This window comes from Monodelphis domestica, chromosome 8 (assembly GCF_027887165.1).
Source record: "Monodelphis domestica isolate mMonDom1 chromosome 8, mMonDom1.pri, whole genome shotgun sequence".
Lineage (NCBI taxonomy): Eukaryota > Metazoa > Chordata > Mammalia > Didelphimorphia > Didelphidae > Monodelphis > Monodelphis domestica.
In genome coordinates this window covers 21,549,360-21,565,525 of record NC_077234.1, presented here as the reverse complement: position 1 = coordinate 21,565,525, position 16,166 = coordinate 21,549,360, and the positions used below count along the sequence as shown (strand labels likewise).

Here is a 16,166-nt window from a genome sequence, read left to right as displayed (position 1 = left end):
GATTATACCACAGTGTGTTTGTCTCTGTGTACAATGTTCTCCTGGTTCTGCTCCTCTCGCTCTGCATCACTTCCTGGAGGTCGTTCCAGTCTCCATGGAATTCCTCCACTTTATTATTCCTTTTTGCACAATAATATTCCATCACCAACATATACCACAGTTTGTTCAGCCATTCCCCAATTGATGGGCATCCCCTCGTTTTCCAATTTTTGGCCACCACAAAGAGCGCAGCTATGAATATTTTTGTACAAGTCTTTTTGTCCATTATCTCTTTGGGGTACAGACCCAGCAGTGCTATGGCTGGTTCAAAGGGCAGACAGCCTTTTATCGCCCTTTGGGCATAGTTCCAAATTGCCCTCCAGAATGGCTGGATCAGTTCACAACTCCACCAGCAATGAATTAATGTCCCTACTTTGCCACATCCCCTCCAGCATTCATTACTTTCCATAACTGTCATGTTAGCCAATCTGCTAGGTGTGAGGTGATACCGCAGAGTTGTTTTGATTTGCATCTCTCTGATTATAAGAGATTTAGAACACTTTTTCATGTGCTTATTAATAGTTTTGATTTCTTTGGCTGAATCTGAAAACTGCCTCTCTTTCTAATTTTATATTCACCTTGAAAATAATCCCCAATTGAATAGATGTTATGGTTAAATTTAGGGATTGAGACTGAATATAATAATTATTGGTCACCAAGGGTTTTATTTATAAAATCCTAAATGAAACACTCAAATCAGAATGGAGTTTTATGGTGATTTAATTATAACAGGAGTAAGAAATTATTAGAGGGAGAGAAAGAGGGAGAGAAGGAAAGGATTTTAACTCAAAACCGCTCTGGCTCAGGCTGAGCCAAGGTGGGAGTGTAAGGCCTTGGAGAGCCAAGGCAGAGAAGGGAATCAGTCCTTATCACTCACAAGACCAATCTGAAGGAAGCTGTCTTCCGGGCTCCTCCAAGCTCAAGCTCCAGGATCAAACTGGCGTCTAGCCCTCTCCACAGGAAGTCATGAGAACTCCAGAGGCTGTTCTCTACCTCACTTCCTGAGTCTCACATGTGCCAATGGTGGCTCAAGCTTGGCTTAGGACAGCCTAGGGGGGCAGTCAGTTGTATCTGATTTGTCAGTTACTAGCACATGCCCATGCAATGTGGGTGTGCACATTCCTGGGTGCTAGACCAAGCATGATGGAGGAAATCTAAAAATCACATAGAATAGTGTAAAATTATGATTTAAAATTTTGAAATCCTGACTGACTTCTAATTTTTACTGTGCATGAAAAATATTTCAAGTCAACAAACATAAAGGTGGAAGGGGGAACAAAATAATATCTGCCCTTAGAGCACTTGCCTGTCAGTGGGAGATACAACATGAGCAAGGATTAAATATGAAATAATTTGAGGAGAGAAAGAGTACTATTAACTAAATGATGACAGCTATAATTCTGTGTACAAGTATATTTTCATATGTATGAAGAATAGACATATCTTTATATCTCTATCAACCCACACTCAGTTCTTATGGAAGCTGATAACAGGCCAATAAAGGGCTGAGAGAAGGAACTGTCAGGCATTAAGAAGAGGAACCAGCATCAGAGAAGCCAAGGAAGAAGAGAAGACCCAGGAGGGGTGGCTGTGCCTGGCTGAGACAGAGTGAAGACATTCCTCCTGATTGGGAAGGTTTAGGAGGTCAAGGTGTCTTTATATGTAAATCCCTGAGCCATCACCAATCATCTTTTTTGTATAACCCTTCTCTTCTGTCTTAGAATCAAAATTATTGTATTGATTCCAAGAGTGGTAAGGGCTAGGGAATGGGGTTGCACAGCTAGGAAGTCTCTGAAGCCATCTCTGGGCCTGACTCTCAATCCACTGAGCCACCCAGCTGCCCCCTTCCCATCGTCAATCATCTTTCCTTTTGTCTCACCATTGAATGTTCATGACTCTGGGAGAGAGAGAGAGGCGCCAAGAACTTCATTCAACCCTACCACACTTAAATCCAATTTATGCTTGAATCTAAAGAAATCACCATTGACATTGTTTTGAGTAAGAAGGACCACAGCCATTTAAGACCCCAAATCTGGGTGAAGAAGCCGATAATCCAGGTATCAAACTCCTTAAGGAAGGAAGGCAAACACCCTGATAGCTAGCAGATGACTTCAACTAGATTCTGCATTGAGTGACGTGAGCTGAGGGAATAAACCTCAGAGATCAAGACATTTCTTGATGGGATAATGGCAAAGGGAAAGTTTGGCAGTCTCCTTGAGGATCAAGGCCAAACCTAGTACTTCCTGCCCCGGTGTGTTGAGGGGCCTGAGACAGTACTGGAGAGGCTGATCTTCTGCAATCAGCCACATTTCTGTCACCTGAGGCCATTCTCTCTTGAGAAGCTGTGGATCTAACTGGAAGGGCCCTGTAGTAATCTGAGCCATGATCTCATTAGCAAACAGGAGGACACTGTCTATGGGAATACAGCTTCCACTTTGATGTTGTCCAAGACATCCTCCATAACAACAGATGAGCTTCCCTGTTTCGTTCTTTGATTGATGGTGCTCTAAAGGACTGTGGAACGATCTCAGCTTTCTGCTTGTCTATCCAATAATATTATGGGCTGCTTGGACGTCTCCTCCATGTGCAACCTAGGACGTTTTTGGTTCTTTGTCCCCACCTCCTTCTATTCAGAGAGATGGTAGCAAAGCTTGGATAATTCTCTTATTTGTCCCACTGAAACCCTCAAGAGGATTCTGCTATCGGCATCGCTAGGTATTGCTTTTACTTGGTTCATGTTGGATTGTAAGCACCTTGGGGGTGGGATAAAGAATCTGTCTTATTTCATGAGTGAATGCCCAGCCATGCAGCCATGACGCCATGCCCATGGAGCACCCTTCCTTCTTCATGGCCTCTCCATTTCATCATAAAGCTTTTCAGTGCCATTGCTCATCGTTGACATCACTTCGCATGGCTCATGCACACAACGGGCTCCCTCCTTGTTCACTTCTGGTGGGATGTGGGCATTCTGTGCTTAAAGCTCCTGATGGGAGAGCAGAGAGCGGGTCCCTTCTGCTTTGTCTTTCAGTGGCTGAGAACCAGATTCTGATCAGAAACAGAAGTGAATGGAAATTTCAGGCTGTTGTAGAGTCCTCCTCAATAAGGTGCTTAAACATATAACTGGGAGTTCTGTGGGAAACCAGGTCCTTATTGTTTTGTTGGGTTTGGACATCAGTCTGGGGCTAGATGGGTAATGACCATCGCGCTCCCAGTCCTCCTACTGATCAGTTTAAGGGCTTTCCATACCTCTTTTTTTCTGACCAGAGCTGGTCTAACTCCTCATTAGGCAGCATGGCAGCTCTTCTATCAGAACAAGGCTCAGGGAGCACACCCCACCAACTTAGCTCACTGAACCCCTCAGACTTCAGAGCTCAAGGGATCCCTCCATATTAGCATGGGGCCAGAGGCACAAATGGCAGGTGTGGGCTACCACCTGTGGCTGAGAATCTGTTCAAGAAAAAGATTTATATTGGATTCAGCAGGATTAAAGTCTTTAAAACTTGTCAAAATAATTAGAGGGGGCAGCTAGGTAGCTCAGGGGATTGAGAACATCTAGAGATGGGAGGTCCTGGGTTCAAATCTGTTTTCAGACCCTTCCTAGCTATGTGAGCCTGAGCAAGTCACTTAACCCCCACTGCCTAGCCCTGACCACTCTTCTGCCTTAGAACCAACACATAGTACTGATTCTAAGACAGAAGGGAAGGTTGTTTTTTTGTTTTCTTAATTAGAGAAATCTCTATTCTAGGATTCCCCAAAATGTGAAGTTCTTGTAGTGTGATTGATCTTCTAAAGCTCAGGAAAGTGTTTGGTTTGCTTCACCACCTGGAGCAGAGAAGATGGGCTAGAATCCTCTCGTGACCCCCACCTGGCCTAGTGCCCCCATACATGGTTCTGTCGCTAGGCGGCAGTTCTCCCAAGCCAACCACCTACTGGCCTTGTCTGAGGTTATCCAGTGACTTTCCCAAAAGCTTAAGAAAAAGGGGAGGGAAGGTCATCCCCCAAGCTCAAAGCATTCCTTCCTCCCCTAGGCTGGGCTCCTGGCCCTTCGGTTAGGCCTCCAGACTCAATATGGACCCAGGAATAAGGTCTATAATAGGGAGAGGGGCAAGATCTAGGATTTCACTGGCATAGGGAACTCCTGGTCGAGGAAACTCTCTACCAAGACAGGTTGTGCCTCCTGTACAACTCCTAGTCCTAAGAGAGTTGCTTGGTGAAAGCTGTTTCAGTTGTGTCCGACTTTTCATGACCCTGCTCGGGGTTTTCTTGGCAAAGATCCTGGAGTGGTTTGCCATTTTCTTCTCCAGCTCATTTTCTGGATAAGCAACCTGAGGCAGAGTGATGTGACTTGCCCAGGATCACACAGCCAATGTCTGAGGTTGGATTTGAACTCCAAAGAAGGGGAGTCTTCCTGACTTCAGATCCAAAGCTCTATCCGCTGCAGCACCTGGCTGCCAAGAGAATCGCTGACTTTCCCAGGGTCACACCACCAAGCAGACGCCAGAGGGAAGTCTTCCTGCTTTGGAGGCCATCAGTCTGGGCCCTCCACCGGTGGCCTCTCCTGGCCTCAGTTCAGTGACTGAAATGCGCGAATCTCTTCTCTCCATCGTCAGTACCCAACCAGACACTGGAGAACCTCTTGCTCTGCCATCGACTAACCTTATTTTTAAGCTTCCAGCGATGGACTTTTCTCTAGAGCCGGTAAAGAAGCAGAGCCGAAACTGTGGCCAAATTCCTTTGGCTTTGCCCAGGGATCTCCTCTAGAGATCAGTAAGGAAGGGGGCCGCGAGCCTGGAACTCCCCAGGATCAGCTTTGAAAATGGAGAGAGCACAGGAGAGGGGCTGCGTCTGACTCCAGCTCCCTCCAGTCTGGTCTTGGAGTCCAGTCCATCGCCCATCACCCACATGTGGGTGCTCCCCAGGATCCCTCCTGGCTCATCCGTGGGACCCCTGAGAAGCTGGCCGCGGGGGCTCCCACTGGGCTTGGCCATCTCTCCGTGTCTGACCGCTTGGATGGAAAGGAATGGCCAAGGGGCCAGAAGCCCCTCCCCCGGTGCCCTGCCCTAGGTGGCCTCACCCCCCACTCTCTGTCTCCTGAGGAGCTTCCTCCCACGGGGGAACTCAGCATGCCCGAGTGGCTTCTCTTTTGGAGGTCCTAAAGACTCCGATCCCTCCATAGTAATCCTTGGATCCCTTCACCTTCTGACAGAGATGAGGCGGGGTACAAACCTGCTGCAGCCCTTTCTGCCTCTTCAAGCTGGGGGAGGGTCGTATATCTCTTCCCCCTCCCCCAGGGATGCCAGTTGTTAAATTTTCATGTGTGTGTTTATACCTTAGAAGTGTGTAAATCCTAGAAATCCAGGCTCAATTTATGGTTATGACGATTGTCTAGACTCAGTGCTAGTGACTCAGATTCAATTAAAAGAGTGCCCTGTTTACATCTTTTCCCAGGGAGATGGTTGTTAAACATGTACCAGCATCCCCACCTCTGCGTGCCTCTAAGGGGAAGATTCTGAGGGAAGACATCAAAAGCCGGTGTAAACCAAGGAGTGCTGGGAAGACGGCAAAGGGCTTTGATGTCTACCCCAGCCATTAAGTTGGTTTGGGAGAGCTGATGTCAGACAGCAGTGGATAACATCAGATACCCCGGGGCACCCTGAGCAAATGACTTCACCTAGTTCTGCCTCGGTTTCCTCACCTGTAAAATGGGGATAATAGCATTTCCCTTCCAGGAATGTTTGTGAGGATCAAACCAGATACTCATTCAAAGCGATTTTCAAACCTTGAGCACCATCTAATGCTAGTGATGGGGAAGAGAAAGTTAAGCCAGGGAATGTCCTGGAAGGACGAGTCCAGGGAGTGACCAGGAGAGGGAGCTCTATTCCTGCCTCAGACCCTTCCTTCCGGGGAGATCAGTGAGACCTGGGGCCAATATGGGGCCTGCTTCCTCCTTTGCCCAGAGCACCCCAGTACGTGGGCTCTGAGTAGGCAGTCTTACAAGGACTCTAGAAATAGCAGACTTTTGGGGGTTCTAAAGAGGGCCCTTTTCACAACCAACGCCCATGTTCTGGGGGTCTTAATCGGCTTGGCTTTTGGACCACCACTCTGGGTGGCACGTGATGTCGCCCCGGGGCAGTTCTCATCTCTAGGCAAGTGGCACTTTGCTCCTTGCCCCCTTGACGTGTCCTCTGGGGCTGCACCTCCTAGGGGAGATCACGACCCCCAAAGCCCATTGGAAGCATCTCCTCCCAGGATGCTCCCAAGCCCCTGTTCTCCTGCCAATGGGAAGCCTCATCATGCCTGAGGGGAATGGGCTCAGTCTGTCGGCTGCTCCTGAGTCCCACCTGCAGGCACAGTAGAAGGGAAACCCCTTGAGAAGACCAATTACCCCTGTATCCCCCAGGGGGCACCGTGGGCACAGAAAGAGCCCAATAGAAGCTTATTGGGGCCATCTTCCGTGGCTGCTGTCGCCATCTTGAATGGGCCTGGCTATTGGCTGGGGTCTCCCCCACTGGATGAGCCTCCCGTTCTGTGTCTCTGGTGCTTGGGGGTTTCATAAATGCTTGTTGACTGACGGATTAACTCATGTGCCGGTCTGCACGGCCCTAGGAGGTAGGCGCTGTTAATATTTCCATTTTACAGATGAATAAACTATGCACGGTCTGGGCTAGGCTCACACCTGCCCTATTAGAAGTTGAGGTCCGGCGCTCCCTACAATACAGGAGTGAGCGCCAGGCTTGATAGAGCGCGTGCGCAGGGAAAGGCTTAATAGCGCGCGTGCGCAGGAATCCGAGCCCGAGATTTCAGGCACGGTTGGAGAACGGGAGAAATGGATCCCCTCCTGCCCGCGCAGGCGCCGTCGTCGCCGCCACCACCTTGGCGCCTGTGCTGTGTGCCGCCTCCGCTCCCGCTCCCTTCCCATTCGAGGCTGTTGAGGACTGTTAATTTTCGAAAGACGCGCGCGACTCTGCGGGGTGTGGCGGGGGAGGGGGAGGGGGAGGGGACAATTATCTCGGGTGGTTAAAAGTGTTCCCGACTACGGAAAGCTCCGTCTCGTCCTGCGCTCCTCCCCAGCCCCAGGTTAGGGAGGGATCGGAGGCGGAGCGGGGGGCGGATTCTGGGGCGTGGCGTGGTATCCCTGGAGAGCGGAGTGTTTCCCAGTGTCCAGTTTCCAGCTCCCTTCGCTGGAAAGAAGAAGGCCCCTGTGGTGAGTCCGTATGCTGGGGACCCGGAAGGGCCGAAGGACGCCGGGACCCGAGGGAGGGCGGGGTCTCCGGACCCCTAAACTCGTGCTGCTTCCTGGCCTCGACGCCATCCGCGCCATGACTTGGTCGCCCCTCCCCTTCTCACCTGCGCCCCCTACCTCTGCCTCCTCCCCACCCCCCCGCATCTTTTCCCCAGCCTCCTGTTTGACCAGCGTTCTCTTCTTTTACTCTCCCCTGCCCCCGCGATAGTCTGCCCTTCCCCCCTGAGCTGGGAGTCCCAACACCGTGACCCCCCGCCCACTTGTGCCTCACTCGGGCTCTGGGACTTTCCACTGTGGGCTGAGGCCCCCCTGGGGGAGGCCAGCAGGACCGGATCCGGAGGGAGATAGATCCCTGCCCCACACCCCGTGCCCGCCCGCTTCAGGCCGGGACCTTGACTCCTGGGGCTCGTGTCTCCCCATTGCTTCAAGGAAAGGCAGTCCGGAGAGTCCGATTCCCGACCCCGCTCCCCAACCCCCACCTGGGTCCCCAGGCTGGGCGCAGCGTCTGGCCTCCCCCAGACACCCTTTCGAGGCCGGCCCGTGCCCCAAAGGGTCAGTTCCGCAAATCCGCAGCCTCCTTCCTTGTCCTCGCCATTCAGAAGGGCCCGGCTGAAAGGGGGGCTCGGGGAGCCCCGGAGGCTGCCCAGAGGCGGCGCAGTCTGGGAGACTCGGGGTCTCTGGCCAGCTGGCCCTTCCCAGCTCGGAACCCAGGATGGCCGCTGCACACGTGGCTTTGGCCATGAAAGGCGCAGGTGGTTTTTTGGAGGAAATAATGAAAAATAGGAGAAAATCTGGAAGGACTTAACAGGAGCTTTTCCGATGGTGGGTCTTGGCAGCGCCTTGGCAGGACAGGACAGGACAGGACAGGACAGCTTTGCCCCTCCAACCCGAAGGTGCCTTGTTGATTGTGCACCCACTTTTGTCTCAGCCTGGTGGGAGCTGACCACTGGGCTCTTGGGATGGCTGGGAGCCCCAGGCTGTTCCCAGGCCTCTGCTTCCTCCCTCAGTGGCTTAAAAAGTCCATACTCTGGAGGCTGTAAAACATAATTAATGTTTGGTAACTACCTATTTTATGATAAAGCCCCACAAAGAAGCTTTCCTTTGAACCGGAGAGTGGGGAGTGAAAGAGTCTTGGTCAAGCCTCCAGCGCCCATTAAGTTACCATCCTGGAGTCCTCAGCCATGGGCTCAGTAGGGTGGCCTGTTCTAATCTGCCCTTTGGACAAAAGAGTCCAGCCAAAAAATAGAGTGGATGTTGGTTTGGTGTTGCTCAGTGATTGGCTGATGCCTTCACAGGACTTCCTTTGACAGCTCTTAGAGGTGGATTCCTAGATGAGAAAACAGGCAGTGAAACATTCAGGATTCTGAAGTGAATTCTGGAACAAGCCCAGCTACTGTTTAGATGCTGAAATGATGGCTTGAACCCCTTGTCGCAGCCATCTCTCTTGAGATCGGTCACCCACAGTCTATGCTCTGTTGGTTTTCCTTATGCTTGAAACATTGCTCTCTGGAAACGTGGCTCCCTATGGAGGGCACCCCAATGGGATTTGGGGACCCACATGTGGGGGAGGTAAATAATGGGCTTGTCTATAGGAGTGACCACAAGTATGGCCCATCGTGGGTTACTAAGGATGTCACACAAAGGAATGAAGAGAGGGCAGCCGCAAAACCCGTCCCATGAAGAAACCCAGACTGGCTGGCTTACATTTCCTTCTCTCCCCTTAGACAGAAGAACAAACAACAGGCTGATACATTCCTGTTGACTTCTTTTAGAAACTCTTAAAGCAAAGCTTCCCATTTGAGGACAAGCTGTTGGCCAATTGGCCTGAACAGTTCTCTGAAAATTATGCCAATAATATCTTTGTGTAACCTCTGAAGGAAATTCACCGAATTTGGAAGAACTCACTTTTTTCAAGTGACAGAATCAGGGTTCACAGAGCTGGAAGAGTCTTCTGAATTGAAGCTTTAAAAAAGTCTCATTCCCAGGGCTGGGAAGGAACTTCAGTCCAGGAAAAGGTTGTGCCGGGAAGTAGCTAACATGGTTTTGTCTCATTTTCTTGAGTTAGTAACCCATGATGTGCCACTCTTTAGAGTCACTTGTATTCGACAAGACCATTATTTAGATGGTTTGTTTATGTGGCAGAAGTCTAAGAAAATTACTTGAAAACTAGACTTTAGGGAGAGGCAGGTGGCTCAGTGGATAGAGCGCCAGGCCTGGCCTGAGGAGAACCTGGGTTCCAATCTGGCCTCAGACACTTCCTAGCTGTGTGACCCTGAGCAAGTCATTTAACCTCCATTGCCCCACCCTTGCCCTTCTGTCTTTCTTAGATGTTTTATTGAGACAGAAAGTCAAGGTTTTGGGGAGGAAAAAAGAAAACTAGATTTTGGCATTTAAATTATGCTTTGTAAATGCATAAAAGATTTCCGGGGTGTTTGTTAGCACTCACATGTACATCAGAATTCTAGCAGCTCTCCTGTGCACCTTTAAGCAAGGGGATCCCTCTAGTTTGCAGCCTGACCAACTCTTTCCTGAGCCAAGAGGGTGAGACTTGCTTCTCCCAAGCCAATGTCACCTCCTGCTGACCCTGCCAGGAATCAGCCCATTAGAAAGTGGCTCTTGGTGACCCAGAAGCTTCTGGCCACATGAAGCATGAGTTGTACTTCCTGAGGCCTGAGCTCTTGGGACCCAGATGAGGCTGGCTGAACCCTGAGCTGGCTTCTTGTCAGAGATTTTTATTGACTTCTGCTGTGTGGGTAGAGTTTGATCTCCAGCATGTACTACCTAGGCTGGGGAAGTGTCCTTGTTCCGCATGGAATGGGGGTGGACCCTGAGGGTAGCTTCTGTTTTTTGGCAAAATAAATTGTGTGACCTTTTTGTCTCTCAATTTTATGCCTTCACTTCTGACTTAGGATCAGCCCTGGACATCAGTTCCAAGTGTTCAGATGGAATGAACTCTCCCCTTGCCTATTTTTAAATTGATGAACAAAAACTGACAACCCCCTACTTAACACTAAGGGCATTCCCAAGTCTCTTGGGTGACAACTTCAGAAACTTTTGAATGCTTTGATAAGAGTTTACTCCCTCAGATCATGAGAGGGGATCCCACAGACACTGCCCCTCCCAATGATAGGTAATTTGGAAGGGGTAATTCAGGGGTCCCCAAGAGGCGTTGAGCAAAGGATTATGTGGCTGCACAATGGAAGATGTCAGCATGATGAGCAGCGATCTGGGGGCCGGGATTCTGCACTGGGTATACTTCTGCCTGGTGTAGTGGTGGCGGTGATGGGCCTGTGCAAGGTGTGACAGGCCCATCCCAGCCAGCGCTGCAGCCTGCGCTTATCACAGACAGCGCTCTACAGATTTGTTAGTTTTTTATAGTCCGGCCTTCCAGTGGTCCGAGGGACAGTGAACTGGCCCCTGTGTAAAAAGTTTGGGGACCCCTGGTGTAATTGGAAGGGACAGGAAGTGACGTGGACAAAGGACTATAAAAACAGCCTGAACTTCCTGTCCAAGGGGTCTTCCAGCTGAATCTGGGGCTTGGAGCTACCACTTGGGACTTCAACCTGGGACTCTGGCTCTTGGACTGCTTCTGGTAAGCCTGTTCCTGCATCTTCTCCTTTGGAGCTTCGCTTGGGTGAGTGAGTAGCTGGCCTTCCTTTTCTGTCTTGGAGGAGGCTGTGTGGGTGGAACCCCTGTTTAATTCACCATTGGGTCCTCTGGCTGAGGATCAACAAGTCCTCCTGGGCTTACCCTGGGCCTGGAACAACATTTAGGGGGATGGGCTAGACATCTTCTCTACCCTCTTTTAGATTTCTCTACTTCCACCTTTTTTATAAATAAAACTACTGAAAGTCAATTTGACTTGAGCTATACTATTTTTAAATCAATGCCCACAGTATTATCTTAGAGTTCTCATATGTTTAGTCATACCCTTAGTTTTAATTACTTAAACAAGACAGGAGAGCAGTGAGGGCTAGGCCATGGGGGTGACGTGACTCCTCCAGGTTCATACAGCTAGGAAGTGTTTAAGGTCACATTGGAATTCAGGACCTTTCTTCTCCAGGCCTGGATCTATCCACTGAGCTGCCTTGCCATCTCCATTTTACTCCCTTTTAAAAATCCACCAGAAAACTCATCCCATATACTGACTTCTCTGATGGGCCCATCAGTCACCCTGGTCCCTGCTCCTTTGGCACTTCTCCCCTAGACTTGCTCCCTTCCTTCTTCGAGTTAGAACATCACTTCAGAAGCAGTGATTAACCCCCTTTTTCTGTTTCTATTCCAGTTCTTAGCACAGAACCAGGCACCAAGTTAGAGATTTTCAATGCCTTTTCATTCAGAATGTCCTGAATTAAAGGCCTAGGTTTTTATAAAACTGCCTTCTTTTGTCATTTCCTTTAGAATCTCCTTTCCCTAGCATTGCTGGGTTGGTCTGACAGCCAGCGCTCCCATGGAGCCTTGGTGGAGTGTCACCAGCTGGAGCTTTGTGTGGCAGGAAGAGCCCCAGAAACCCCTCTCCCTATTCCCTGGATTTACTCTTCTTTTTCACCTTCTTGATCATTTCTGTTCCATGTGCCAGATTCCCTTCCCATCCCTCCCCTCTCCCTCAGACAAAACCTGTTCCCTCATGAGCCCTGCTGCAGAAAAGCCAGAGAAAGAGAGGGAGAAAAATGGGGCTTTTCCCACTCTGGCTACAGCACAGGCTTGTCTGATGGTGTCCATTTCTGCTTTCCTTTAGCCTCCTGGGCTGACAAGTGGACCCATGTGGCCTGGGGGCATCATGCTGACCTGATGGGAGAAGCTGGGAGGGGATGAGAGATGGGAAGGGATCTGGGCCTGAGCTCAGCCCCCATCGCTGCTGCCATCAGCTTCTTCCCTTTTTTATGGAAACCGTTCAGTTCTGAATTAGAAGAGCAACAGGGCAAGGCACTGGAGTTTAAGTAACTGGCCCAGGGTCACACAGCCAGGAAGACTCCCAGCCCGAGCTCTGGCTGCCCATCATAAGCCTCTACTTAACCTCATTGGACTCATTTGCTAGCGTGATTCTCTGCCAAAGTAAAAGCCAGCATCGTGCCCTGCCCCCTTCCTCACCACCTGTGGCTCCCAGCTTCCTGCAGGATGCCATTTAAGCCCTTTGCTGCCTTCTCCACACTACTCTGCTCCCTCAAGCTCTTGGTGACATAGCTGCATTGGCCCACTTGATGCTCATCTCCCACCTCTCTGCCTTTACCCTGGCTGTGCCCCTTCCTTGGAATGCTCTCCTCCTCTTCTGCTATGTAGATTCCCTGACTTTCATCAAGGCCCTGTTGAAACCCCCTTTTCTGTTGGGTGGCCTTTGCAGGCTTCTCTCACTGCTAGTGCTTTCCCCTTGGGGATGGATCATGTTCCATCCATTCTTTCAGCATCTTATATAGATCTGGTTGTTGTCATGTTCCATTAGAATTAATTCCTTGAGGGCACAATGAATGGTCTGGCTTTGTGTTTCTGGTGCCTCACTTACCAAAATGCCCAGTAATTCCTACTGACCTCAACTTAAAATACACACAAACTCGAGGAGTCTTGGTTATACAGGAAAATAAATAATAAACTAGAAACCTGTTTAAAAATCAATTATTTGCAAATGACTCAATAAAGTGCTTTTTTCTTGCAGGAAATGCATAATTTTGAGGAGGAACTAACATGCTCCATTTGTTATAGCATATTTGAGGATCCTCGAGTCCTGCCATGCTCCCATACGTTTTGCAGAAATTGTCTGGAAAATGTTCTTCAGGCATCAGGGAACTTCTATGTGCGGAGAGCCCTGAGAATTCCACTGACATGTCCTAATTGCAGGCGTACAGTTGAAATCCCTTCCCCTGGCATTGAATCTTTGCCCATCAACTTTGCCCTGAGGGCTATTATTGAAAAATACGAGCAGGAAGAACACTCAGATGTCATCACGTGCCCTGAGCACTCCAGCCAGCCGCTCAACATCTATTGCCTGCAGGACCGCCAGCCAGTGTGTGGCCACTGCCTTACCGTTGGCCAGCACCAAGGACACCCCATCGAAGACCTTCATAGTGCCTACATGAAAGAAAAGGAGGAGCCCCCCAAACTCTTTGAGCAGTTGATCGACACTGACAGTCACTGGGAAGATTTCTGGTTGCTCGCTGAAAAGTTAGAGGAGCAGAAATCCCATGTGGAGCAAGTTGTCCAAAGTGATAAAGAAACCGTCCTCCACTATTTTAAGGAGCTTAATGATATCTTGGACCTGAAGAAAAATGCTTTACTATCTGCCTTGGATGATGTTGGGAAGGCAATTGATGAAGAATTCACTCCACACATTGAAAGGATAACAGAAATAAGAGTAGAGAAGATTGAATTAAAGTCATTGACTGCCTTTTTGTTAGATGAGGAGTCGCCACTTAAGTTCCTCAAAAAAATCCATAGCATTCGTCAGCGGGTGCAGGCACTGAGACAAAGAAAGCTGCCCAGTGTCCAGCCTCTTGAGATTTGTCCCCGCATCAGCCCCATCCTGCAGGAAGAGTGGGCCAGAACTGAAATCAGTCAAATAAAAAAGCTTGAGGTGCCAGAAATAAAGCTCTCCGTCCAAAGGACACAATGCATCCCCGCTGAGGAGGAGAAGAAGAAGGAGGAGGAGAAAGCGGACTTTACAAAGATTTTCAGCACTTTAATACTGACAGTTATTTCAGGGATGTGGATGTTAACATTTTTGTTTTACAAAGACATGCTGCCTATTTTACACGATGTGCGTTCAAGATTTTTCTTTGAAGATTCTCAACCTCCAGATCATTCTTTTTTCAACAATATGCATACAGTTAAGGAAACCATGTGCCTCACTTACCATGCACTGAAGAGATTCCTATGGGACACAATTTCAGATCTGAATTTAACTCTGCCTTCCTCTCTCTAAACAGTTCTTAATTAGATCTAAGAAGCAAGGGGTGAACCCATGCTGGGGCTACCCAAAATGGCGGAAGGCTTGACGTGCCATGTTTCAGTAGGGCTGATGGGCCCAAAAGCAAATACCAAGGAAAAGCAGAATGCTTGGATTGTTGGAAATTCAGTTAATCGAAGTTGACTAGTTTTCTAAAAATTATTTTGAATTGAGAAATTTACTTTTCCCTTTTGGCCAATAAATGTTGATTGTCTAATAAGATTGTGACGTTTGAATGTGTTTTTCCTGACATCGTTTCCTCTTCTAGAATTCTGAATTATGAAGCCCTCTATTTTATACTGTTATGCCAGTGTTAACTTGATACAGTTAGCCAGCCTTGTCACATTCCTGTAGTCCTTGACCCCTAAGATCCTGTGGCCTTCCTTTCCTCCCTGTGGTCTTGACCCTCTCATTGAGCTCTTGACTCTAGACTATGCTTGCGAGCTCCCTTGTCCCCTCTCTTGAGGCAGCTCAAACCCACTGACCATCACCAGCAGCCTCCTTTGTTCCTGTGTATGTGTCAGCTGATAAGCTCCTGAGTGGAGCTGGAAGGGACCTCCAGTGGCTCTAATCCAGCCATTGTCCAGGTGCTTGTCAGACCCACACTCAGCTACTGATTACAGAATCCAGGTTCCTTCCACTGTGTCCTCATCTCCCCTGGACCCTCCTTTTCTTTTTTAAAATCCTTATCTTCCATTTAGAACTAGTACTGTGTATGGATCCCAAGGCAGAAGAGCAGGAAGGGCTAGGGAATGGGGGTTAACTGACTTGTCCACAGTCACACAGCTAGGAAGTGCCTGAGGCCAGATTGGAGCCCAGGACCTCCCATCTCTAGGCCTGGTGCACTGTCCACTGAGCCACCTTGGTGCCCACTGAGTAGGGATCCTATTTTTCCTTGCCTGAGGCCATCACACTTTTCCCAGCTGTTGTTTTGGTCTTCTCAAGCCTCCTGTGTTCATCCTGGGGCTCCAATGTCTGCCAAGAACATTTTTATTGAGAAAAGGGAGGTTCTGCACTCAAGAGCAGCCTCCTCTGCCAATCTGTGCCTCAAAACCGTCTCTGATGACAATGGGATTTTGTTGGATTAAATTCTATCCCCCCCCCCATTGGAAAAAAAAAGCAAAATCCTTGGCGGAAATGTGCACAGTGGAGGAAAGCAAATTCTTCCCACAGGGGCCACACCTGTCTACACAAATAGAGGAGTCGATTGGTTCTGGGTTCGCCGAGTCCCATCAGATTTGTTTGAGCACAAAATGAATTTTGAGTCATCAGAATTGCCCACTTTATCTTCTGTGATCCTCTCTTCCCTGTTGAGTTCTGGACATTTTCTCTCCACAGATCTATGCCAGTCTCTGTCTCTCTGTCTCTCTCTCTCTGTCTGTCTCTATTGTGTGTTGGTGCAGCACTGAAAAATGAATTGTGAGTAGCCTTGTCATTCTTACTCTAGTAGCTGAGCCTTTATTCCTCCATTTGGGTTTCTAGTTTCCCAGAAGTGTTTCTTAGTCGTCTAGTTCCAGTGGGGTGGCAGACAGACCCCCAAGTGTGTTCACACTTTCTGTTGCTATTTTGAATGGAATTTCCTTCTGCTGTCTCTGGGGGACAGGAATTTCCTCGCCAGGTCTGGTCAGTTTCCTTGTGCCGCTGAGCCTTTCCCCTTCTGGCACCCCTGTTTCACCTGGGATCTGCCCCCACCGAAGCATCAGAGATATGAATGAGAAAGAGTCAGTGCCCCAAAGGAGCCCAGAAGGGAGGGGTGGGCTTTGTGGAATGACGGTGCCATGGTGAGATCCACCCCATGGAGTGCTGGGCCTGTGAGCCCCCTACAGGGAGGTTTTGGGGGGCTCTGGGCCCCCTTTCTGTGAGAAGAGAGGAGGGGCACGAGGGAGAGTCCAGGATGTCCTAAGGTGGCTTTCCTCATTGTGGATCGAAACTCTTCATTATACTGAA

At 49.2% G+C, this 16,166-nt stretch overlaps 1 protein-coding gene across 5 annotated transcripts in view; it reads left to right on the top strand.

Moving 5' to 3' along the window:
• LOC100016634 (tripartite motif-containing protein 59-like) overlaps positions 1 to 14,441 on the top strand; it is a 38,859-nt gene extending 24,418 nt beyond the window's left edge. Inside the window, exons 1-3 of one of the 5 annotated variants that reach the window (XM_007502288.3) lie at positions 6,844 to 7,243; positions 10,796 to 10,916; positions 12,933 to 14,441. In XM_007502288.3, the coding sequence (XP_007502350.2) occupies positions 12,936 to 14,195 (1,260 nt within the window). In that variant the 5' untranslated portion in view covers positions 6,844 to 7,243; positions 10,796 to 10,916; positions 12,933 to 12,935 and the 3' untranslated portion in view covers positions 14,196 to 14,441. Of the gene's footprint in view, positions 1 to 6,627; positions 6,649 to 6,843; positions 7,244 to 10,191; positions 10,917 to 12,932 lie in introns of those variants that run through there. The other 4 variants (XM_056807749.1, XM_007502290.3, XM_001370390.4 and 1 more) reach the window with 4 other exon arrangements.
• Positions 14,442 to 16,166: the final 1,725 nt, after the last annotated feature.